Genomic DNA, 25,170 nt, shown 5'->3' with positions numbered 1-25,170 from the left:
AAATCCTTCTTTAAATATTTTCCTCCTAGTTGGACTATAAGAAAAGCTGAACACCATAGAATTCACTTTTGAATCATGGAACTGGAGAGGAAATAGAGTCCCTTTGAAAGTAGGAAAATCTAATCAGTCAGTACTTTTAATTCAGTCTATAAACTGGAAGGTCAATTACTGAAGCTTTAATACTTTAAATACTTAAATATTTTGGTCACATATTAAGAAGATGGGATTTATTTGAAAAGATCCTAATACTGGGAAGATTGAAGAAAAAAGGGGGGATGGGAGAGGATGAGGTGGATATATAGTTTCCTGGAAACAATGAAAGGCATGGACAGATCTTGAAAGATAATGGAAGACAGAAGGATCTGGAATGGGATCATGAAGAGAGAGTTGGACATGACTGAATGACTAAAGAACAACAGCTTTATCATAGAACACTCATATAAAGTACTTCCTGATTTGTGTAATATTTTATATAGCATGATTCATTTAAATTATTTAATTATTAACAAAAGTTACTTTTAATAAATTGTTTTTAATCATGAATGTATCAGAAGACTAAGTTATATATTAACTATTCAAAACTCTGGCCACTTTTTGTAACAGTTCTAAAAAAAGAAATGTAAATGTGAACCAGGAAAAATTAAGAAGTTGTGGGGAGCCTTTCCATGCCCTTTTCTTCTCTTAAAATTCAGTTTGATTGTGGAACTGGTGATATAGACACAACTTCATTTCAACGAAGGGTCTATTTTATAGATTAAAAAAATAACCTTAATTTTTTTCAGCCATATGCACTTACTTCTGCTTTTTTGCGAGCCTCCATAGCTTTCATAAGCATCATATGTTGCCGTCGTCTCTCTCTTTCCTATTAGAGCAGATAAAATTAGGAAAAAACCTCAACCACAGTTAGCAATATGATTTGTAATTTTAAACTTGGTAGAGCATGTTTAGCATTAATAGACAAGTCATGGTAAATACTAAATAGAAGACAAGAATGGCCAAGTCTGTGCATGTTTTAGTTCAGGTTTAGAAAGCAAATACAAGAACAATCAAAAGCAAAAAGGTAAAGCAATGAACATGGAGACAGTGTAAAACATAAGCATACAGAATTTACTTATGGTCAGTTGTGATGCTCCTTCCAAAGCTGGCAGAACGAAAAGCATAATGGTTGGCTGGAACAGGTCAGTTACCTTACATCTGCTATTCGAAAGCCTGCAGGTACTTACATATTGCCAATTAAACAGAAGGCTGGACTTCTGATCATTTTTGAGAGCAGATATAAGATGTTATGTGATCATTTCAATTTTGTGGTTTTAGAGAGGTGATAATTTTCTTTGAGTAGCAAAATCTAATTTGTAAAGCCAATAAGGCACCAACAAATTAGAATGCTGAATTTTCTCAGTTTTTATAGTAATTTAATTACACTAGTCACAGTTTATACACAAACATGAATGGAAGAGGATTTTCTTATTTACTGATGTCTGTCCCTTGGTGCACTACATAAGGTGACAAATGTTGCACCAGGGGCTCTGTTAGTAATTATCAAGTGGAACCTGAGCTACATGTAATAAAATATTAAAATTGTTTGCCCCAGTGTAATTTGAAAGTCTGGTTTTATTTTCAGATCAAAATATTAAAAATTTTATAGTAGTTAATCAAAAAATTTATCCAAAAATTTAAATTCCTTTCCCATCAAAAGGATATATTTCATGTAACTTAGCTAAAAAATTTATCTGCAAAATTAGGTTTTAGAAGTAATGTAAATTTCATAACCTCCCATCAAGCTGTATCCAAAATTCCCATTGCTTTTAATGGCAGTTTTGCATCTAGGATGATCGGAGGATATGGTTCATGTAATTGAATACCTAATTTTACAAGTGCTCCAACTTTATATAATGACATCAGTAACATAGAGTTCTCATAAGCAGCCTCATAAATGGATTAAATTTATAAATGTTTGAGACAAGTCATACTTTCTTTATAGACAGACAAGCAGATGTATGCAATGCACTGTGCTGTAAAGCCATGCAGCAGTATGTAATATGACAGCAGCCAGTGCTACACTTTATGCATTGCTATGACAACCATATCACAACCAAATCACAATGCGGTGTTAGATGTACAAAAATAAACATACCCATACCATATCTAGTCTATGCCTCTCCAACTCCTGGTAGAAAGAGTTGGCACAACATTATGAAACAGAAATCACAAAGTCATAAAACCACTTTATAATTCCCAAAAGACCCCAATACCAAAGCAGGCAATACACTGTAAGATAAAGAAAAAAAACTTAAGCAGGAATCTTATCAGAAATTTTAAAAAGAAAATATTTCGAAGATTTTCCCCAAATAGCTCAAGAAGTAGTTAAAAATTAGCATTTGCAATAGTTGGGCTAACTGCATGTATACAGACCTGATGCTTCAAAAGAACAGCTTGTTGTCTTCTCATTTCTTTTTCCTTAAAAATAGGACAAAAAAAGAGTAATATGCAAGTGTTAACCAGAAGATTTTAGAAAACATTGAAATCAGTATTATTTTTGTTTGACTTCTCTCACTCGAATAAAATTCATATGACCTAGCAGAAGAGTGGCCCTAATTACCTTCAGTAAGATGAAATGTCCTGATAAAAATCCTCAATACAATATTTATTAAAGAACTTGCTAGAATGTCAGGACATCCCATATACAACCCTATGGCAGTGCTGAAAGTTTAGCATAAGATGTTCAAACCCATCAGTTATATTCTCTAGAAAGGTGATAAGTGAAACACCTGTTGGGTTCAGAACTCAAATCTGGGTCTGTTCAAAATGATGAAGGCTCTGTATTCTAACAGATAGAGACCAAAACAAACAAAATCAGTAAAATTTATTTTAATCCCCCATTATATTGATACTAAAAGAGTTTCTAAGGGTTAGTTCTTAAAAGTGAGATGCACATGGAATCACAGATTCTATGACTAGAAGGGAACTTTGATAATTTAGTCCATCCTCTTTTATTTTACAGGAGGGGAAGCTGATTTCCCAAGAGATAAAGTGACTTGTTCAAGGTGAGACAAGTAATGAGAAGCAGAGTTAGTGGAACTTGGGGGTTCTCTGATGCCAATGTCACTGTCACTGCTCTTCCCAATTCATTCCCTTCCCAGAGGCCAGGATGAGTTACAGTGTGGGCTTCAACCAATGTTTTCAAAACAAATTAAGAAAAAGGGAGCAACACAAGGAGAAAAAGCCTGAGAGATACACATGAAAGAGGAGAAAGAGTACCATTCACTTCTATCTGGTGACAGTGGCCAGTAGTATATACAGACTGATCATAAAAGTACATAGAAACTTGAGATTTTTTAGCAGTACTAAAAGTAGAACAACTACTTCTTCCCTTTTTTCTTTTATTTTCTGCTACAATCACTCTCCTTGTAGGACCTTCAAATTGATATATATTCATTAAACCCCATAGTCAACTATTTCCATATGACACCTACAACTCACCATGTAACTATAACCCAATAGCCCAAATATATAAATGTGGAATAACAATTTTCAATCAATAGCTTCTGTTATCAATGACTTGGTGCACCATCAAAGCAATTTTTAAAAACTCACATTTATATAGTGCTTTAAGGTTTACAAAGCACTATCATAAGAACTCTGGGCGACAGATAATGCCTAAGTTATTATGTATGCCGTTTTTATTACATATGAGAAAGATTAGACTCAGAGAAGGTAAATGATTTGTCCTTGGACACATATCTAGTAACTGTCAAAACCCTGATTTGAACTTGGGCCACCTTACTTTATACCAGGATTTTTTTTTTTTTACTACTCTGTTGGGTTACATGTAGTTTATTTTTTATAAATGAAAAGACTAGTATTGGTCAAGATTTTGATTTGTTTGTGATTTGGTTACTGAGACATAAAGACTACTAATAAGTGAGGGAAAAGCAAGACAGGGGTGGGGGGTAGGGGACAGAATGTAACATACAATACAATAAAGAAAATGAAATTTGGGCGCATTTAGCCCAAATAAAATTTTCAAAGGTTTTATATAGTTTGTTTTAAAAATAAATCAGACAAAGCACATACAACAAACACATTTATGTTACTATAGGCAGAAACACACATATAATCCACACATTATTGCTTTGCTAAACATTTTCAGAGAATTTTGAAAACTTTAATTCTCATAAATTTACATATCATAGACAATCATCACATGGTTTTTATTTTCCAAAAAATAAAAACTCTGATGCTCAGCTAAACTAACCTTTATTCGTTTCTCGGCCTCCAATAATTTGGCATTTGCCGCTTCTTCCTTCTTTTTCTTTTTAGCCTGTGCATGCAAAACAGGTCTCAAAGTCATGCAACAGCACCACTATAACTTGAAAATAATCTTAGAATTGAAAGGAAGCTATATGCCTCACAAGGTGCAAAACAATACATGACACATGATACTATAACAGATTCCTTCACCGATATACATTACAAAGATTTGTTTCAACTTGTAATTTGGAATATACACATTTAAAATGTTTTTCCTCCAGTAAAGTATGGCACAGAAACAATCTTATGATCTCCAAGTCCATGAGAATGGAAAGAAAGCTCTGGCAAATCGCACTAAGTTGGCAAGACTTCAAGGAGAGTCAACCAGGGCTAACTTGATGAACAAACCTCATGAAGTCTAAAGATTATTTTTTCTAAAGAAACTTATGAAATAGTATTAAGAGGTGGAAAAGGTTGAAATCTGCATTGAGGTAATTTATTTAAAGGACTTTGCAAACCTTAAGGCACTATATAAATGCAATTTCTTGATCTTGTTATTAGTAAAGTTAAATACCAAATGAACAAAATCATACTTTTTTAATGTTACAAAGTATATTTTTTTATCTGGAGTTATACATTAAAGAATTAAAATATAGCAAAAAATTTTATAAAAATAAAAACCAAAATTTCTAAATGAAGACTATACAAGTTTTTAAATTTATCTACTCAAGGTAAAAAATTTTATAATAAGTTTGTTATTTTTAAGTCTTAAAGTAATAATCTAATACATATATCTATAGATAATGTATGTAAAGAGCTTTGCAAGTCTTAAATCACTAAAGTGTGTTGATAGCATTATAATTGGGAACTTTCCATTTATTTGGATTTGAATATTTAATGTTATCCATTTAACATATTTTTTAATATATATGGAATCAGTTATATGTGAAACTAAAAACATAATTTAAAGTTTCCTATAACTGAAACAGGGTTAAATTATAAAAAAAAAGATTTCTACATTTTTATAGAAACTGCTAAATAGCTTTAAACATGAAATTTTGGTTATCAAGATTCTATCAACAATAGCTTTAAAATCAAATTTTAAAATATATACACTACTGTTTCAAAAATAATTGCTAAATTAGAAGTAAACCAGATCATATAATAAGACAAATACCTACTCAATGAAAAAAAATTTTTTTTTAGGTTTTTGCAAGGCAAATGGGGTTAAGTGGCTTGCCCAAGGCCACACAGCTAGGTAATTATTAAGAGTCTGAGACAGGATTTGAACCCAGGTACTCCTGATTCCAAGGCCAGTGCTTTATCCACTACGCCACCTAGCTGCCCCCTTCAATGAATATTTCTAAATGAAAATGAATGTATAAAAGAATTAAAACTGCTATTTGTGACACTGGAAAACAAGTCATTCTAATTGGCTGAATTCTGTTAGAGTTTACCCCTCATTTTTTATTTTAATCACTTTTGGGGAAAAATCTCTCTTAAATGCCTTATTTACACTCTCTTTTCCCTAAAAAAAAAAAACCAGAGGCTAGTAGGTATAGTTTAGCTTTTTCTTTTAGATGCATACTCAGTATTATGAATACCAATGAAGAACAATATTGGAGCATTGTAGGCACTGTTGGCCACTTTGTGCTGTTTCTCCTTAAATTAAATGCTATCCTTTTTGTGTTCATGAACATTTTTAAAGCATTTTTTGTGCCCTTTTCCCTTGCTATTAGCTGTCAGTCTTCACTGTAGTCATTGAGATTAACTATTAACAACCCAGCTCCAACACCAAGTTAATTACTTTTAATTGTCTCTTTGCTTATTGCTGGTGTTATTTGTATTTTTGAAATAAAAAAGAAATAGATTTTAAGTGTATTACTAAGGGAATAAAAATCACATGAATTTAGCATCTTTTATTTTGGCTCCTCAAAGATTTTTATTCTTCATTTGTGACCATGATCTGTGAGAATGAAGTTGAATTATGAGATGTTACTATATGTGAATAGAGGCATTTTGAATGACAGACTGACTTGGACTTCTGACAAATCATGCAACTTTGATTTTTGTTCATAAAAACTTTGAAAATTATGAATAAGTTCTTAATTGTATTAAATCTGAAAATTCTACCTCTAGAATTTGCTGTGCTCGAAGTTCTTTTTCCATTCTGATTTGCTGTATTCTCTTAATTTTCTCCTGTAGGGATTTTTTTAATATTTAAGATGTTAAAGCAACATTAAAAGCAACAAAAAAATTATTTAGACATTATAATTCATGTTTAAAACATTTTAACCTCCACAATGTTCAAAAATAACTTAAATAGATAGAAAAATATATTTTAATATATATATATATATATTATAGAACTCAATACACATACACAGTTCCACATTTTACACTTTTAAAGGTTGGCTTTTTCCAAAATTTTTGATGTATAGACAACTGCATAAAATTTGATGAAAAAGTAAATTACGAAAGCACTTGTTAAGTGCCTATTACATGCAAGGCACTATTCAATCAATCCATAAATCAATTAAAAAACATTTAGTAAGCACCTACTCTGTCCCAGGCACTGGGGATACAAAGACAAAAATGAAATAGTCCCATACTATTCTAGGTGCTTTTAAAGTACACAAAAATGAAGCACTCGTGGCCCCTGCCCTCAAGGAACTTATAATCTAGTAGGGGAAATAAAACACGTCAAGAAACATATAAGATAGAAAGAAGTGCCAGAGGATACATACAAAGTACTGACAATATAGCTGACAATTCTTTGTAAGTATATGCAGTAATAACAAAAATAAAAGTAAAAGAGAGACAACAAGGAATAATACAAAGAGGAATATACCATGCATCAGGAAAGCTGAGTTCCCATCCTGGATCTGCTATTAACAGTGTAACCTTCATCAAGTAAATTCTCTAGACCTCAGTTTTCTCATCTGTAAAATAATGCCTGCCCTGTTTCACTGGGATGTTGTGAGGATCAAATAAAAATATTTTTTAAAAGAATAAAGCACTGCACAAATATAAAGGACTAGTAAAGATAATTTCCACAAATTTTGTTTTCAGTTTATAAATAATGTCTTCAAATCTAATTAATGATCATTAACCAATTTCTGAAGCTACTGAAAATAACTAAAATTCATTAAACTGGAACATTTGTTCTATGAAAATGCATATATCTTAAAGTTTGTATGTTTAACTCCTATATAAATTATATTCTTTATTATGTTTATTTTGTTATTAAATTAAAAGGACTTTCTATTTGGGAATTGAAATTAATATATAGAAAATTTTATATACATATGCATATGCATATATATATATATATATATATGAAATTATCAACATTAGCCTTTTAAGCACATCAAAGAAGATGTTGAAAATTCTATAGTTAGACTTAGAATTTTAATTCTAATAAACACTCATTTATATGCTGATATTCAATAAGGGGAAAAAGACAGTTCTGGGAAGATTAGAGTCCAAAAAAGACATGATCTCTCTTTTTGCCTGTATTTCATTATATTTCAGGTTTGAAGAAGACTTTAATATGGTGATCACACTACTGGAACATGAAATGGCAGAGCATCTCCAGAAGTCCTTCTAGTCTGTACACCTGGTTTGTGGTTCTAACATCTGTTTGTAAATATGAACTTTTGTCTCCAGTTCTAGCCAGAATCATCTCAACACCCACTGTTGTAGTCCTTAGCCAGGGACATGTATGCTGTTATTTTGAAATCATGCTTCTGTGTGACTTTGCCTGATCTGTTTCTGGTTACTTCACTGTGCAGTAACTGCTGAAGTACATGGGTTTATTTTGTTCTCTGCACAAATCTAGAAAAGTAGATTTGCATTTCACCAATTAATCTTAATAGCCTGACAATTTTCTATGACTTTAGTATAGTGACCCTAATATCTTGTTCAAAGTCATGGCTCCATAGTTGCATTGTGTTTGGATAGGCAAAGATTCTCTGCATTACAGCCGTCATAATTTTTTGAGCTTTAGATCATTCACTGACTAGGAGAAGATGCATGTATATGTATATTTATATACATATATGTATATGTATGTATAATACAACATTCTATAGCTATTGTCCCTCACTTTTCTCTGGGAACAATACTGGTCATTCTAATTAGAATCTAATTGCTTTTTTGTATTATCATTTTACATTATTGTAGACCTTGTAATTAGTTATTAATAACAGTTATTCCATAATACTATGAATTTCTCAGATTTTTTTATATTTTTTAAATTTATAAACCAAGACATGAATATTTAGGTATTGATGACTTTTTTGTGTGTCTTTTATTTCTTTGAGATATTTATCCAGAAGTGGAATTAGTGAAATTTTTTTTTTTTATTAATTAAGACAGCTAGGAAGAGGCTAGAAGGCCATAGCTATGCCATTCAAGGGGAATAACACATGAGGGGAAAATGTAGTGTTATTTTCTTTTTGGACAAGACATCAAACTCAATAGCTGCTGGCTATTATTAACACTATCTGTTGTATTGCATTCTCATTCCTTTTATTAAAACTTTTACCAATTGAATTTTAATCTAGTTTGGGCTAAACTACAAGTCAGACATTTCTGAACCATGCCAGTTCAATGCTTCTTTGGAGAGAAAAAAAAACCAGGAAGATTTTCCCTTCAGGTAGATTTTGACCACCCTAACTACTTCATTCCCTTCATAGTTTAACATATAATAATGTTTCCTCAAGATATATTACTATCTCCCAAAAGCAACTAATCTATCCCCACCCCCTCAATTTCTCCACTAGATATATTATGCCATCTTATTTAGTTTTTTTTTTTTAGGTTTTTGTAAGGCAAATGGGGTCAAGTGGCTTGCCCAAGGCCACACAGCTAGGTAATTATAAGTGTCTGAGGTGGGATTTGAACTCAGGTACTCTTGACTCGAGGGCCAGTGCTCCATCTATTGCAATACCTAGCCACCCCCATCCAATTTAATTAAGTGACTTTTTTGAAATTATGTTTCATCTATTTGGTCAAATAAAAAATACATATTGATTTATAAACTATGATTTCAAGTAAAAGATGAACCAGATAACGCCTTGCATCTGTGGTTGTTTGCATAGATTCCATGAATGAGGGTTCAGGCTACATGGATGATACCAAATTGGTCAAGAAGCCAAACAGGAATCCTATTGGAAATTCTAGCTTTAATTGACAAATTAAACAAAACCACAATTCAGGTTGGAGCATGATGCCAGGGTAATACCAAACTGCCTACCAGCTTCTCTAAGGAAAAAGAGGCAGCTGATACAATAAAATTCACTTAACAGTTTTAAGTTTTGTAATGTGAATGGCAAAAAGTACTTGGTTATACATAGATTTCCCAGTTAGTCATTTGAGTTAGTTAGGGTCCTATTCTGTGTTCAAGTTTCTCCTTAGTTCAGAACTAGTACAGTTTTAACTGTCCAAAATAATTCACAATTATTTTCAAGGCTGACACAATAGTCCTGTTATTAATGGATTTCTATGATAATCTCCCATTTGCACCTTATATTCCACTCAAACAGGACTGATGATGATGTTTGTCCTTCATTTTCGAAGAGTGAGAGGTGCTGTACTAAGTTACCAGCCTTGTTTTCTCCTCCAGAGTCATCTGGGTCCAGTGGCCAGATATGAATCAGGAAGACTGCAGATTGCCCTGGATGTGAGGCGATTCAAGGTTGATTAACTTGCCCAAGGTCAAACAGCTAGTAAGTATTTAATGCCTGAGGCTGGACTGGAATTCCAACAGCTCTAACTGTTGTGCCTCCTAATATCGCTTATTTCTCACTGTTGTCCCTATTTCCTTAAAACACTGTTTTTACTTGTCCCAGATTGTTTCAATGTACAAAAAAAGCAGCATAAAAGATATCATTAAGATATATGAACCAAAAGGGAAGTGCACTGGTCATAACAGAAAAACAAGAGAGGGGAGGAGAGAGGAATAATAAAGGAAAGAATGAAAAATTTCATGTATGGTAATCATGCTCCTATCTTTTTATTGCTAAAGACTAATAAAAGGGAGATAGGAAAATGTTTCATGTAATACTTTATTTCCAAAGATAAAAACCTTGTCAATTATATTATTTTGCTTAGGGAAAGCTTAGTTTGAAAGTTACCTTTTAATTTCACATTATTTTACAGGAAGACAGCATTCTAAGTATACTAAAAGAAAGTCTCTTTTTTTTTTTAACCTGGAGTATTTCTAAGATTTTGCGGATACCTATTGTGGATGCCTTTAAGCAAATTTAATGGCACTTAAGCAATGAGACCAAAGGAAAAGATTTGACATTGATTTTTATAACCAAACATTTTGAAAAGTTAGATTTTTTTTTAAAATTCCAAGAGTTATAAAAGTATCTGTTAGGATATCAATTAAGACAGTTTGGAAGTTAATGTAAATCTTTTAAGTAGCTACATTTGATTGCTTCTTCTACATGAAAGTATATTATTCTACATTTAAAATTTGAATACATCCTCAAAATAGAATTAAATATTAAAATAAGCTTTTAATTAACATTTATTCTCAGTCATAATAGTTTATGTTTATCAGCAACTATTTCTAAGAAATCAAATAAGTGAAATTTTCTTAATAAAAAGGTCTTTATATACAAAATAACGTGTAAAACATTAATATTAAGGTAATTATTTATGAAACGTAAATGAAAAATAGCATAACATGACTTTCATAATGGAAAATTGTGTTTAAACATACCTGTTGTTTCATTATCTTTATCTGTTCCTTTTGCTTTCGTTTCTCTTCAGCCGCCATTATTGCTATGAAAAAAATAATTCAAGGGCAAGTATCACCCAAAATAGAAGAATCAAAATTTGCTACTAAGATTTTCAGTATTCACAACTACAAAAATTCATGATCTTCTAGAATTGATCAATTACCTTGCTGCTTCTTTGCTTCTTTGGCAACTCGAGCCTGTTCCTGCTTCTGAAGTTTCCTTAAAAGCTTTATTTGTGCTGCTTGTCTTGCAATTTCTGAAAGAGATAAAAAATAGAGCATATAAATGATAGTTTCATACCATATTGATTTAAATGATTTGAAATAATTTTGCTTTTATTAAGGAAAATTTAATGAAAATGTCCAATTTTGTTCTGCAAATCTAAAATGATTTTTATGCTTTTTTTCACAATGAAATCATGTCTGTCTTATTTTTGTGTTTGACAGGAAAAAACAATAATGTGACAATAAAGATTTTAGAAATGGCATGAAGTAGAAATCCGTAACCTTTAAAAAACTGATAGAAATAAAGGAAGAGCTAAGTAATTGGAGGTCATTCACCATTTCACCATTAATGAAGAATTATTTCAGCATAATAAGGATGACAGTGTTCTCAAAAACCTTAATTTGTAGATAATGCAAACCACTCAAAAATATCAATGAGTTTTTAATAACTTGGGTAAAACAATTTATATATAGAAACAAACAAACAAGAAAATCAAGGTAAATTGAAAAAAGTGGTGATTAAAATGGACTTCCACTTTCACACTTTAAAACTAAGTATTTTTCATAGAAAACATCTGACCTGGGGGGTCAAATAGAAAAGAGAACAATGAGACATAATTGATTCTAGAAATATAATCAAATGCATACAAATAAAAATTTTAGAACAAAAGAAAAGAATTCTTTTTAATTAGGAAAAGTGGATGATTATAAATTTAGATCTTATATTGTAATACATGCTACATAAATTTCAGTTGGATCACAGATGTAAATATAAAAACTATAAGTTGGAAAAAGAATAACATTTATCTTAATGTGGCAGACAAAATTTTATCTATTAAAGCATATTTATATTGTCCATGATGATTTAGAAGAAATCATATAAAATAAATTAGTAGAGGAAATACTGATATATTCCATTACATTAAAATAAAACATGAAATAGTATAGATAAAAAAAATTAGGGGCACCTAACTAGGTGTCTCAGTGGTTAGAGCACTGACCCTGGAGTCAGGAGGACCCAAATTCAAATCTGGTCTCAGACACTTATTACTTAGCTATGTCAAGTCACTTGACTCCCACTGCCTTGCAAAAAAAGAAAAAAGGAAAAAAAATTGGTGAAGCATTAAAGGAATGGGGCTGGATTTATAATTTGATTGGAATAGCGAATTACTTCTACCAAAACAGAAAAGCACATTCTCAGTAGGGACTGATTCGATCTTGGAAACAAATTTAGTGTATATATCAGAGAAAAGAATTATTTTCTCTTCTTTAGATATCTTCTATCCACAAACTATAACAGATAAATGTTTAACATTTAAAAATCATTTAAGATTTTAAAACATGAATAATAAAAATGAATATTAAATTTTGAATTTGAAAAAAAATTAAATGAAAAATTGATGCTGACATTGTAGTGAAATAATAAATGTTACTACACAGAAAAAATTTCAAATTTATGGAATTGAAGCATATTGAAGAAGTTACAAAAAAATGATACTCTTCCAGGACCAAAGCAGGGAATTAGCTTAGAATGAAGAGGCCCTAAAAAAACAGTTTAGGGAGAGTATTCCATACCATATGAGTCAAGTTCAAAGAGTAGAGATGGCTCTCACCTGGGCCAGCTTGCATCCTTCTTGAATTAAGAATTTAATGAACATACACCAAAGAGGTCTGGAATGCTTATTTCACATCCTGAAGTCTTATGAAGGTCCTGGCCCCTTGACTTGAAGGTATCTATTCAAGATCACTGTGCCCAAGCTCAACTGACCCCTAAGGAAGGGGCAAAGCAAGTAAGTGGGTGGAGTTTCTGTTTGTATTGTGGCTAGGTCAGCCTAATCTCCACTGGGAAAACTGCAGCATCCAAAACCTTTTGAAGGGATGAAATGAGAAGATTGTGTAGTGGTAAAATAGTTAATATTTCCCTCTTAGTCTCAATCTGGTAACCAATTCTTTCTTTCCAATGATCATCAGAGTAAAAATGACCAATTTCTTATGGAAAAGAGATTAATTTCTGAGAGGGAATAATGTTGGAAGGTAAGATATAATTCTATCATGAGGAACATTTAGCATGGTTTTGTGTACTGCTTATTCCTGAGTTTTACTTGATTTCTTTCATTCAATCTGAGTGACAAGTCTAAGAATTTCCAGGAATTCCTCCCATAACATAAGAGGCATGTCTTTTAAAATTTTTATTGATGTTATCTTTTTATGACAATTTCATATTTGAATGGGTCATCTCTTGGAACAAAGATTTCTAAAAAAAATTCCAGCAAAAGTAATTCAGTGTCCAACAGTTTATGAAAGTTTCTACCCTCAAAGACCGCCATTTCTTTCACTTTTATTTTTTAATCTTAATAGTATTTTATTTTTCCCCAATTATATGTAAAGGTAGTTTTCAATATTCATTAAAAAATTTCTTCCTCCCTCCCCTCCCTAGGACAGGATATATGTTCTCAGTTATGCACAATCATGTTAAATATATTTCCCTAAAAACAAAACCCCATTTCTGCAAAGGAGGAGGGAAGGTATATTTTTCAAGTATGCTCCAGAAATGAAAATCATGCTTTTTACTCATTATAACTACACAGTATTCAATTTCACTTTTAAAAATTCTTTCCACTTACATAATTAATAGTTACTATCTTCCTGGTTCTGCTTAATTTATTCTGCATTAGTGCAGAGAGTTCTTCCTATGCATTATGTTTATTTGAATTCTTTATATTCAGTTTTTCTATATGGTACAATAATATTTCATTAGATTTATGTACCATTAGAGATTCCAGTAGATGTCTAAATTCCTACATCTACTTTGAGTCTATTATCATTCCTCAAAAGTGCCTATTATTATTATAATTTTTATATTCCTATTAAATATTAATATTGCATAGTTTTCTTAAAGTTTATGTCTAACCTAACTATGATTTCTGGATCAAAGAATAGAGCCACAGTAGTTGCTTTTTAAAAAATTTCAATTTCCAATATCATTGGAACAATTTACAATTTCAATAATAGTAATGACCACTCCAACACAGGAAGAGCTCTTGGCTTCTGTTAATGTTTATGTTTATGTCATGGTTTTCAGACCTTTATCAGAAATTTGTGATACAAACAATTTTTTCTCAGTAGTTTTTCACTTCTCATCTTAACTGCATTTATTTTGTTTTTGTAAAACATCTTCAATTTCACATTTATGAAATTCTTATTTATTTTTTATTAAAAAATTTTATTTTTTTGTGATAAATTTTATCACTTGTTTAGTTTAAAATTTTCCCCCCAGCCATAAATATGAAAAGGTACCTGATTTCATTCTCTTATAACTTTTTATGATTTGAATTTTCCAATTGGGGCAATTTTGTTGAGTTCCTTAGGGTATATGGAGTAAGATATTAATTAAACCTAATGCTGCCAAACTGCTCTCCAGTACCAGTTTTTTTCAAATAATGAATCCTTCCCTAAATAATTTATGTTCTCAGTTATGTTATATTGGAAACTGAGCTACTGAGCTTTTAATTTTTTCCAGATTATTCCTTATCTAGATCTGATCGAATGCCTTAGTTTTCTAATTTTTTTAACTTCTATCAATATGTTTAAAAATTAATCCTTTACAATTTGATATTTGAAGGTACCCAGAGAGGGCATTTCAACAACTTAAGAAGTAAATCATCATTAAGCACTTTCTAACCTACTCCAACTGAATGTCAATTCCACTACAAAGAATGTTAAACTGAATCTAATAGGATGAAACTTCATGAGTATACACATAAGTTATGTATTTGTATTAAAAAAGAATCAAATACATAAATGTTTCATGAGGAATGTATGGCTAGCTAGGTAATCCTTTGTCTTGGGGTTTTAATATTTAGAGAATTAATAGTATGACAAGGAGCTAAGAAAACTAAATTGATATTAAGTTTCATTAAATGTGGAGGGACCCTGTATTCTACCCTTATCCCACCATTTTTAGAATGTTCTAGTTAGTCTGGGTTGTCATATTTTAGGAGGAAGGGACCCAGAAGATCAAAGAACCTTAGATTGAGCAAATATAGGAACTAGTATAGGAATCTAGGAACTAAGGATGGTTAGCCTGGAAAATAGAGAACTGGGAACATAGGGGAAGGATAGTAGTCTGTAAAATATTTGAAAAGCCTTCTTTTATGGAAAAAGAAGAATTGGGTTTAGTGTATTTAAGTTTCCAAGATCAGAGTTATAACCAAATAGAGAAAATTGCTGAGAATCATATTTCAGTCAGTCAGGCAGCTGCCAGGTACCAGGTGAGGAAATTAGGTGGCTTATAGTAGACAGAATTCTGGACCTGGAGTCAGGAAGACCTGGGTTCAAATTCAGCTCAGATATTTATTAGATGGGTGAAGAAATGGTAAACCACTCCAATATCTTTGCTATGAACACCCTGTGGATAATATTGGCATTCTGTGGTCCAGGACTGGGAAGAGTTGGATATGACAATGACTGAACAACAGCAAAGAACTAGGTATTGTGTGGGAGAATACAAACAAAAGCAAAAAATAGTCCTTTGCGCTTGCTCGCTCGCTCTCTCTCTCTCTCTCTCTCTCTCTCTCTCTCTCTCAGTCTAGTTGAGGAGACAACAGAAAAAACAAACAAACAAACATATGGTGGAATGTGAATAAACATATTCAATATCACTGTCCCCAGAATAAATTGGAGATAATCAACAAAGGGAAGGCACTAGTATTAAGGAGGATTGGGAAAGATTTTGTGCATGAGGTGAGATTTTAGTAGTGACATACAAGTAACCAGATAGACCAGAAGGCAGGGGTGGGGAGTTTGAAGATGAATGCCAGGCACAGAGGACTTTTCAGCTCAACAAATTCCTAATAAATCTAAAAGTGGAATGGACTGAGTGAGTTTTCCCTCACAAGAAGTCTAGCAAAAGTCGGATGATTCTTTGCCAGAACATAATGAAGGGGAGTTCTGATTTAGATAATAGTTGAACTTATCACAGGTTGCTTCAAATTCTGTGGTTTGACCTCTAATATCAACACCATTACCTCACTCCTAAAACCTAAATTAATCTAGACTCTGATCTACTGTGCCCCTGAGCTTTCTTATCCTGAAAGTTTTTGTCTACACAGTAGCTACCATCCAAGGAGATAATGGAAATAATGGTGGCTTTTCAAAAAATTGGTACTATCAGCTGGAGGGAATCCGTAACCCATTGTACAACCAGATTACTAATTCGAGGGTAACCCCAAATCTGTATCAGTGATAGATTAGGGAGCCATTGCTTCAAGTCATTTTATTTACAGGTCCATGCCCCATCATGAAAATTTTGACTTTGAGCATTTGGGAGGATATCCAAACTGTAGGTATGTGATAAAAGAATTTCAGTCAGTCAGACCTCGCTATAAGTAATCAAGGAGCATCTGAAAGCCATTGTAAACACATGCTTCATTCACACAAGTCACTGCAATGGAATCATTCACTCCCTAGAGGAGAAATTCATGTCTGATGCATTTCCCCCACCTTTATATGCCTTTGCAATAAAGTACAGAAGAGATTTTTCCATGGAAGGTTGGATGTGGATTATTGAACACTATGATTTGGTCTCCCAGGGGGCTTTTGACCTAGAGTCTTCTAGTTAACCTGGAATGACATTAGTCAATACACAGACTTGTGTGCTGTGGACAGGTCAGGGAGTTTGTTAGTTTTTGCATTTTCCCTTTCATCAAGTACTTTGACAAAGAAATTCTGTTTTCTATTTTTGAGATCTATTCCTACCCAAGGTCAGTTAATAATGGTCATTCTCAAAGAAAATGGTCCAATTCCTTAACTAGGACAGATTTCCCACAACCAATGGAACTACCCATCTATTCTTTTAGGGAAAGTTTATATTTCTACAGATTTAAAGCGTAGCTTGTCTCTGACAAAAGACAATTATTATTTGTTGATAGATGTGTTTGATCACTGCTTTATCAATTACTTAGCTAAATTATCTGTATGGAGAAGACCAATCTGATTCTTAAACGCACCGTTCATCATAACTATGTTCCTGTTCTTTTTTATTTCCTGATCATGTAGGAACCTGATATAAGTTTGTGATGATATGCAACCTCAACCAGAGGTTGTCCAGGCAGGGGGACCCTTTCCCAAGATATTTAGAACTTCATCATGATCAAATAAAGAAGAGATGAATCATCACTATGACCCAAGAACGTAGATAATGAATAACATCATTTTTTGGCTACTCCCCCTCTCAAAAATTAGAAAATAGGGATATCCCAACATAACAACCTTGGTCTTTCAGTCTAACACCATGAAGTTTCACTGGTCTTTGCTCAAGAAATCTCTGAAAAGCCCTTACATTCCTCAAAGATCTTTACTGCTGATAGATGATCAAGAAAATATTATGGTTTGAGAAGTATATGATTCCCAGGGGCAGCATTGGTACCTATAGAACCTGGAAGACTGAGGTGGCTTTAAGACTAAAGAAAAGTAAGAAAATCTGTATCACAATATTACCCATGCATCTTCACTCTAAAGATCATAGAGCAGGGGCAGGGAAACTGATCTGTGGGCTGTATAAGGCCCCTGAGATCATTTGGTCTAGCATTGTCAAGACAACCATAGACAAGATTAGAAATTCAATAAATATAGGAGCTTTAAAGGGTTAGAATTTTTAAGTTGATAATTTTGTATAGCTCATAAATGATGTTATAAACATCTAAATGGTCCATGGCAGAAAAGTTATAGAGAATGCCTTGGAGGAGAAAGGTGTCAGTGCCACTCAGAAACCAATATTTCACTAAATCCATCTTCTTAGTGGATAGGCTCATGAGGAAAAGGTTATTTTTTTCTTGAAAATAAAAAAAAATGAATTCAACCATCTCCCTAAAATAGATGAAGACTTTTATAAGAATACGATCTTTGGAATAGATTAGGATCTGCTTTTTCTCTGACAATATATAGGGTCTATAGCAGTATATTTTCTACACTGTGTATGCCATGTCCAAACAATCATCAAATGTATATAAATAAAGGGGTGTTTTGAGTATGTTAGCAGTGCATTAATCAATATAATGGTTATAATGACTGATGATGTTTCAAACAAAAATATCACTGGATAGAAGAACAGTTATTTAGACAAATTCATTGCACTTTAGCATCTAATAAAATGATCATTATTAGGTTTTTCTGTGATGTCAGTTGATTTATAGAAGGTCAAAATTATTAGAAGTTCTGGACTAGAAAGTTTGCAAAGCACCAGCATATTATTTATAACATTTTCAGCTCACCAAAAAGCGATTAAATCATTGATAAACATATGGTATGTAATTAAAACTTTGCTTGTAGTAGAGTCTAAAGGCCATAGTAAGAAATTATCAAATTCTGTGTTACTGAAATGGATACTAGAAGCTCTATTACTCAAAAAAAAACTTTAAAGTCTAGAAAGCAATACAACTCAAGAATAAATAAAAGATATTTTTGGAAGATAAAAATAGTCACATAACTTTGTAGCATCATTCCCATTTGACAGAACTTTTTAGATATGAATATAAATGGTAAAATGATTAATTCTTTTTTTTTTTTTAGATTTTTGCATGGCAAATGAGGTTAAGTGGCTTGCCCAAGGCCACACAGCTAGGTAATTATTAAGTGTCTGAGACCAGATTTGAACCCAGGTACTCCTGACTCCAAGGCCGGTGCTTTATCCACTACGCCACCTAGCCACCCCTGATTAATTCTTTAAGCTAATATCTACCAGTTTATGAGCATTAGACACCATGAAAAACTGTGCTCACAACTAATCTGACTACAACTATGCACAAGAAAAATAACAATTTTAGTAAATAGTAAATTTGTTTTTCTAATTCATTAATTGAATATTAGTTAAGCATTTTAAAAATATAAAACTCAGATGTTGAATAGGCTTTTAAAAATATAAACAAAAATAGTTTCTGCATCAAGCTTATGTTATTTTGAGGATACAACATATATAGAGAGATAAATAAATATAAAATAACCTGAGAAAAGAGAGAGCTCTCAAAACTTGGGAGAAACAGTAAACACATTAAGAAAGAAGTGACATTTGATCAAGTCTTTAAGGAAAATAAGAGTGATAAATGATGGAAATGAGGAAGATTTTTATTCCAGGTGGAATCTTCCTATACATATCTACAATATGCTATCTCCAAATTGCCCACATGTCCTGAACTGGAAACTTGGAACTCTGTTTTTAAGATACTAGACTTTCATTTAAAGTTTCTAAATCTAACATTATCTGTTAAGGTTTTTCACATATAGGAGGGAGTGATTAGGTATCAGCATAAGGCTTCTCTATGACAAAAGATTATAGAATAAATATCACAAGAATTCAAAGACAACATCACAATCATTCTAACTATCCTCAACTAAAAAGGTGAATAACTATCATGGAATTTCATTTTTCTTCTAGCAAAATTTTGGCCAAAGGTTTTTCTGAACCAGACACTGTACATGTTACCTGCCATTTTTATTAGAATGTTAGAAACCCAGAACATTACAGTGACATGGATTTTTACTATGTGGTAAATTTGGAAGTTAAGAAACAATTTCAATGCTCTTATACTACACTAATTAATCATGTCAAGCATCTGCTTGCACTGATAGCTTAAACATTAAATAGATTTGATTGTTTGAAGATTTTGACTAATGTCTTCTAAAGTTGTACCCCTGTGAAACAGCTAGTTGTTTTAGGATTGATGGTGTTTATATTTCTTCTTCCTCAACACTAACATTGCAAAAGAGGATATAATTTTATTGCACTAAAAAGCTAGTATATAAAACATAGTTTCAATCCTTCAAAAAATCCTTCCAACTAGGGATGTGGGAAATCTGGGACACTAATACATTACTGATGGAGCTTCGAGCTGATCTAACCCTTCTGGAGAGCAGTTTGAAATTATGCCCAAAGGTCAATAAAAATGTGCATCCCCTTTGATCCAACAATACCACTACTGGGTCTCTTTCCTAAAGAGATGATGAAAAAGGGTAAAAATATCATTTGTACAAAAAAGATCCATAGCAGCTCTGTTTGTGGTGGCAAAGAATTGGAAATCGAGTGAATGTCCATCAACTGGGGAATGACTGAACAAACTCTAGTGTATATCTACATTATGGAACACTATTTCTATTAGAAACCAGGAGGAATGGGAATCCAAAGAAGCCTGGAAAGACTTGCATGAACTGATGCTGAGTGAGATGAGCAGAACCAGAAGAACTCTGTACACCCTGAAAGCAACATGGTCAACCTTAATCGACCTACTCATTTCATCTGAGCAATAATCAGACAATTTTAGGGTATCTGAGACGGAAAATACATCTATATCCAAAGAAAGAATTATGGAGTTTAAACAAAGACCAAAGACATTACCTTTAATTTTTCAAAAAGTTATCTTATGTATTTACGTAATTTTGCTCTTTTATTTTTTTCCCTTAAGGACATGCTTTTTCTCGCAACACATTCAATTCTGTAGGGGGTGGGGTAAGGAAATGAAGTTGGGGGAAAATTGTAAAATTAAAAATAAATTAAAAATAAATTTTTAAAAAGAGAGAAAATCTACAGGGATAAAAACATACTTCCAAATCAAGAGACTGAAGTTTCATCAAAAGTACCTCAAATATTGGGTAGCTAACTTTTTGGATGCTACCTAAACCTTGCAAAAATACCCAAGAGGGCATACAATAAACATTGCAAACTGTTTGTTCATGGGAAGGCTAGAGTTAATGGTACAAGTGAATTACGTTTATGCCCCATTTCAAAAAAGAAACCCAAGGACCCAAGTGCCCAAGACACAGTTGCAACTTTAGAAATGTTTTAAAATGTTACAAATGTAACCTTCCTTATTGACCTAAAGGTTTTTGATGTTTCACTATTGTAAATATTAATGACAGACTTTGCTCATCTCTGCCTTTCAAAATTTTCAACTTCCTTCAAGGTTTAGTTCATAAATGATCCGTTTTCTAATTCTGCAGCTGCAAATGCTTTCTTTCCTTGAATTTTCTTATAACGCTTCATCTAGATGCCTTCTTTTACTATTCATAGTGCACCTTACCTGATAATTCTCCATATATGTATCTTATTTAACAAAAGACTTTAAGCTACTTGAGCTGTTTTTCATCACTATATTCACCATGCCTTGCACAAAACCAGGTGTTTATTAATCATTTGTTGAACTATTCTGCGTCTGTTTTATGGGGTCAGCAATTTGATAAATGATAAGTGTGAAAAAGTATGGTAATATATGTTAGCATCAGAGAAAGATGTTCATTAAAAACACAGAACCACATGCATTCCTTGAATTTTATCTCAAAATCATTACATGCTAAATATGCTAACTGATAAAGGAAAAAAGTCACTTTCTATAATAATTTTATTTTCTGAATTTGTATCCCTAATCTCAAGGAGGTTATATATTATCAGATACATACTTAACTATCATATGACAGTTTGAGGAGAGACAGATTATTAACAATTAAGGGGATCAGGAAGGGTTTTTTTTGGCTAGAATATGGTACATTAAGTTGTGAGGGAAGGTGCAGATTCTGAATGGCATAAAATGCATTTGTGACATGGAGATTTTCTCTGCACAAGTTTTACAAAAAGTATTTTGTTTTGTAGTTAAGTATGGCTTAAAATTTAATTCTCACAAAAAAGGCTTTAAACAAACATCAAAAATATTTTACAAGAATTATGAAGAGTGCAAATGGAGGGCAAAGTGACACAAATTCTTGTACTCTAATGGTAATTACTTTTTGTTTCTATTTAAAGAATTACTTAAAGGGATCATTTAAATATATAATAATAATAATAATATCACACAGGCATATTAAGCATAAATGGTAAAGTCCATACATGATTCAAGCAATGGCACAGATTAAGCTCTCATAAGATAGTTTATACAATCCATCAACACACACCATTCATCCTTTCACACATCCTTCATAATAGCCAGTTGCCTAATTACATGACAGGAAACTAGAGTTTGCACTTAGCCATCATTTATACTTCCTAAAATATTAACTTTTAATTGTACTAATCCTTTGTTAAGAAATATGTCCTTCTTAATAGAATTCAAAACAAAGTACAAATAATGTGATAAAACTACTATATTAGTGCAGTAGGTTAGAATATAATGATGTAATCAATGCTATAAAGTGTACACTGAGTTTTTTTAAAGGCTCCCTCAACATTTTCATTAGGGTGTGGAAGGTTATTTTTCATGAATTCTTATTAAATATAAATTAAATCCCATGATTATTTAAATTTTAAATATAACACTTAATTATGTATATACATATGTATATAGGTATATATTGTACATATAGGTGTACACATGAGAACACTTACATGCGTAATTATAAACCTTTGATATTGTTTCTGATGGTTGAGTGTTAAAATCCCTGAACAAAAATATTTGTTAACTTTATATGTCAGGAATGACATGGAAACTTTCCCTTTCTCATAACAGCCATTATATATCATTTAGAATCATAACTATATCCGATGTTATTATGAGATATTTTATCTATATAAGAAGGCACTAGTCACAGAAAACTATCCACTGATGCATTTAAAATACTTCTTGAATCTGATGTTCAGCTATTTGAACATTATGAAAAAAATGTGCCTAGTAATTATGATTGTAAAGCTACCTGTAAAAGCTCAAATAAAACTAATTTAGAGGACTAGACAAGAATCCAGACTAAAAGACTGGGTTACTTACCAGTAATGGGAGTTCTCTGACTGAAAATTTACTCCACAGATCCATACATATTGGAGTTATCACATGTACCACCTCAAGGAATCGGGAGCTGTTGAAATGAGAATTTCCAGAAGGTTGGCACGTGCCAACCTTGTAGCATGTGCCAAGTGCTGGTCGATTCCCTCCCTGTACAAGCCATAGCAGCTTGACCCCCAACTCTGTAATTGGGATTATATGGCTGGGACACAATCTAAGCACCCAAGGCAGGTTGTGTTTGTGAGAGTGGCTCTTTAGGGGAGATTACCCAATCAAAGAACTCCAGTTACTAGTAGGTAATCCTTATTTTCCCATTGTTTGTTCTCTTCCATATTCTCCACTCTTAAACTAGAAGCAGCACCCTAAGGAGATATCTAGCATTCCCAAGTCTAACTCACACACATACAAAATGCCTAAGGTAAAGATATAAAAAAATTACCTTCAAAAAGCAGATAACTTTTCACACACACTAAATTAAAATTCCAGTCATACATACTATATTTCTTACCTTGGGCTTGCAGCTTCCTTAAGAGTTTGGCATCTGTATTATCAAGAAATTCACTGCTGCCAACATTTGGAGGTCGACCTTTGCGTCGTCTCATCCTGGATTCCTCTCTAGCACGCTGTCTATCTGGATTGGGTGGTCGTCCTCTACGACCTTCCATTGCCCTGATTCGGGGGATGACTTCCTCTTCCTTCAGAAGACACCACTGCATTCCCTTTTAATATTTTACAGAAATATATAATAAACAAAATGAACATAAAATACCTATATATTTAGGCAAAAAATAGCAATATGTCTACATGTACAAAATTCATCTAGTAGACAGAGCTAGGATAATTTCATAGAAATTTTCAAATGAACACAACTAGAAAGAAATTTATACAATTTATATTTCAGATCATACATAATTATTTCTGCTTTTGGAGTCTGTCTACACATATTATTTAAATAAATTCTCCAAATAACATGAAGATAACTTATGATTGAATTGATTTGTAGCAGTTTGTCAACAATGTGATTACTGTCCCAGATTCAGCATCACTGGCTGTTCAAACACATCAGTATGTTTAAGGATCATAGTGAATAGGAAGATTTTAATTTACCAATTCAACTGAAAGTTAAAGAAGAGTGATTCAGGAACATTGTAGTTTAGGAATTAAAATATTGAGAAAACCAAACCCATTCATTTTCTCACACCTTGAAAGCTTCAATAAAAATGAATTATCTCAATAGCTTATTTAAATATCAAAGGAATGTGAATTATTTTTCTCATCCCTTTTTCTCTTCTCAGAGAAGCATAAAACAAGGACAAAACCTGAAAAAATAGAGTGTTCAGATAAAGGAGAGGTGATAATTTCAAAAGAACTTTCTATTATTCTACTTATTTTTTTCCTGAACTTATAAGCCTAAGATGATCACTTTTTTTTGAAAGGACTAATTCCTTTGTTGATATAATATAAAGCCTTCAAGGGACATTAATTTATTTCAGCAAATCTGAATTAAAAAGCAATCTTATGTTCTTAAATTATACTTAACTGACTGCAAGGCATCACTGAAAAAAACTGAAAAAGTTGTAACCTTTCAAATTTTCTATAAACCTTTGAATATAGATCACTACTGATACTCTATTTCAAATCTGGGATAACTTGATGGTCTCCCTCTTGATTAATTAGATATGGGTAGTTGTTTAATTTCTTTATGCTAATTATAGGTAAGTCTCTCTCTTTCTTAATATAAGGATTTTTTTTAAAATAAGTGGATTAGAAATGGCAGATAGTGGGAGTCCAGAGTGAACTATTATATACTGATGAAAACCCATAAAAAATTCTGCTAGGCTGAGGACTGTGTAAAGCAAATCACCAATTAATCTAGTTATGCCTACATATTAAGAATCTCTATCCTGATTCTTTTTGTTAATTTTCAATTTCAGAAAACAAAATGAAATTAATTCTTTACCTAAACTTAAAGTAAAGTCAATATGAACAGTTGTTGCACCAAAGGCATTTCGAAGCCATAAAGCACTGAGAGGTAAGCTATCACAACAGTTTTATGCTCTCCAGCATAGGAAGCTTTTGATTAGTTTAGGTTTTCATTTTTGTATCATGCACTTAGGTACCAAGGCAGCATGCATCACATAAATTGAAAAATATAAAAGTGACATTTGTGGTGCTTGGAGTAGA

General features: G+C 32.2%; 1 protein-coding gene across 23 annotated transcripts in view; it reads right to left on the bottom strand.

Moving 5' to 3' along the window:
- Window positions 1-25,170, bottom strand: part of BAZ2B (bromodomain adjacent to zinc finger domain 2B) — a 341,329-nt gene that overhangs the window by 64,882 nt on the left and 251,277 nt on the right. For 10 of the 23 annotated variants that reach the window (XM_074215885.1, XM_074215897.1, XM_074215889.1 and 7 more), the window contains 8 exons: window positions 23,495-23,705; window positions 11,170-11,262; window positions 10,988-11,049; window positions 6,385-6,450; window positions 4,256-4,321; window positions 2,413-2,457; window positions 2,135-2,167; window positions 797-862 (listed from right to left, as the gene is read on the bottom strand). In XM_074215885.1, coding sequence (XP_074071986.1) covers window positions 797-862; window positions 2,135-2,167; window positions 2,413-2,457; window positions 4,256-4,321; window positions 6,385-6,450; window positions 10,988-11,049; window positions 11,170-11,262; window positions 23,495-23,705 — 642 coding nt within the window. The remainder of the gene's footprint in view (window positions 1-796; window positions 863-2,134; window positions 2,168-2,412; window positions 2,458-4,255; window positions 4,322-6,384; window positions 6,451-10,987; window positions 11,050-11,169; window positions 11,263-23,494; window positions 23,706-25,170) is intronic. The other 13 variants (XM_074215888.1, XM_074215890.1, XM_074215898.1 and 10 more) reach the window with 5 other exon arrangements.

This window comes from Macrotis lagotis, chromosome 1 (assembly GCF_037893015.1).
Source record: "Macrotis lagotis isolate mMagLag1 chromosome 1, bilby.v1.9.chrom.fasta, whole genome shotgun sequence".
NCBI classification, from domain to species: Eukaryota; Metazoa; Chordata; class Mammalia; order Peramelemorphia; family Peramelidae; genus Macrotis; species Macrotis lagotis.
The sequence above is the reverse complement of the archived record's forward strand: the minus strand, read 5'-3'. Positions and strand labels throughout refer to the sequence as shown.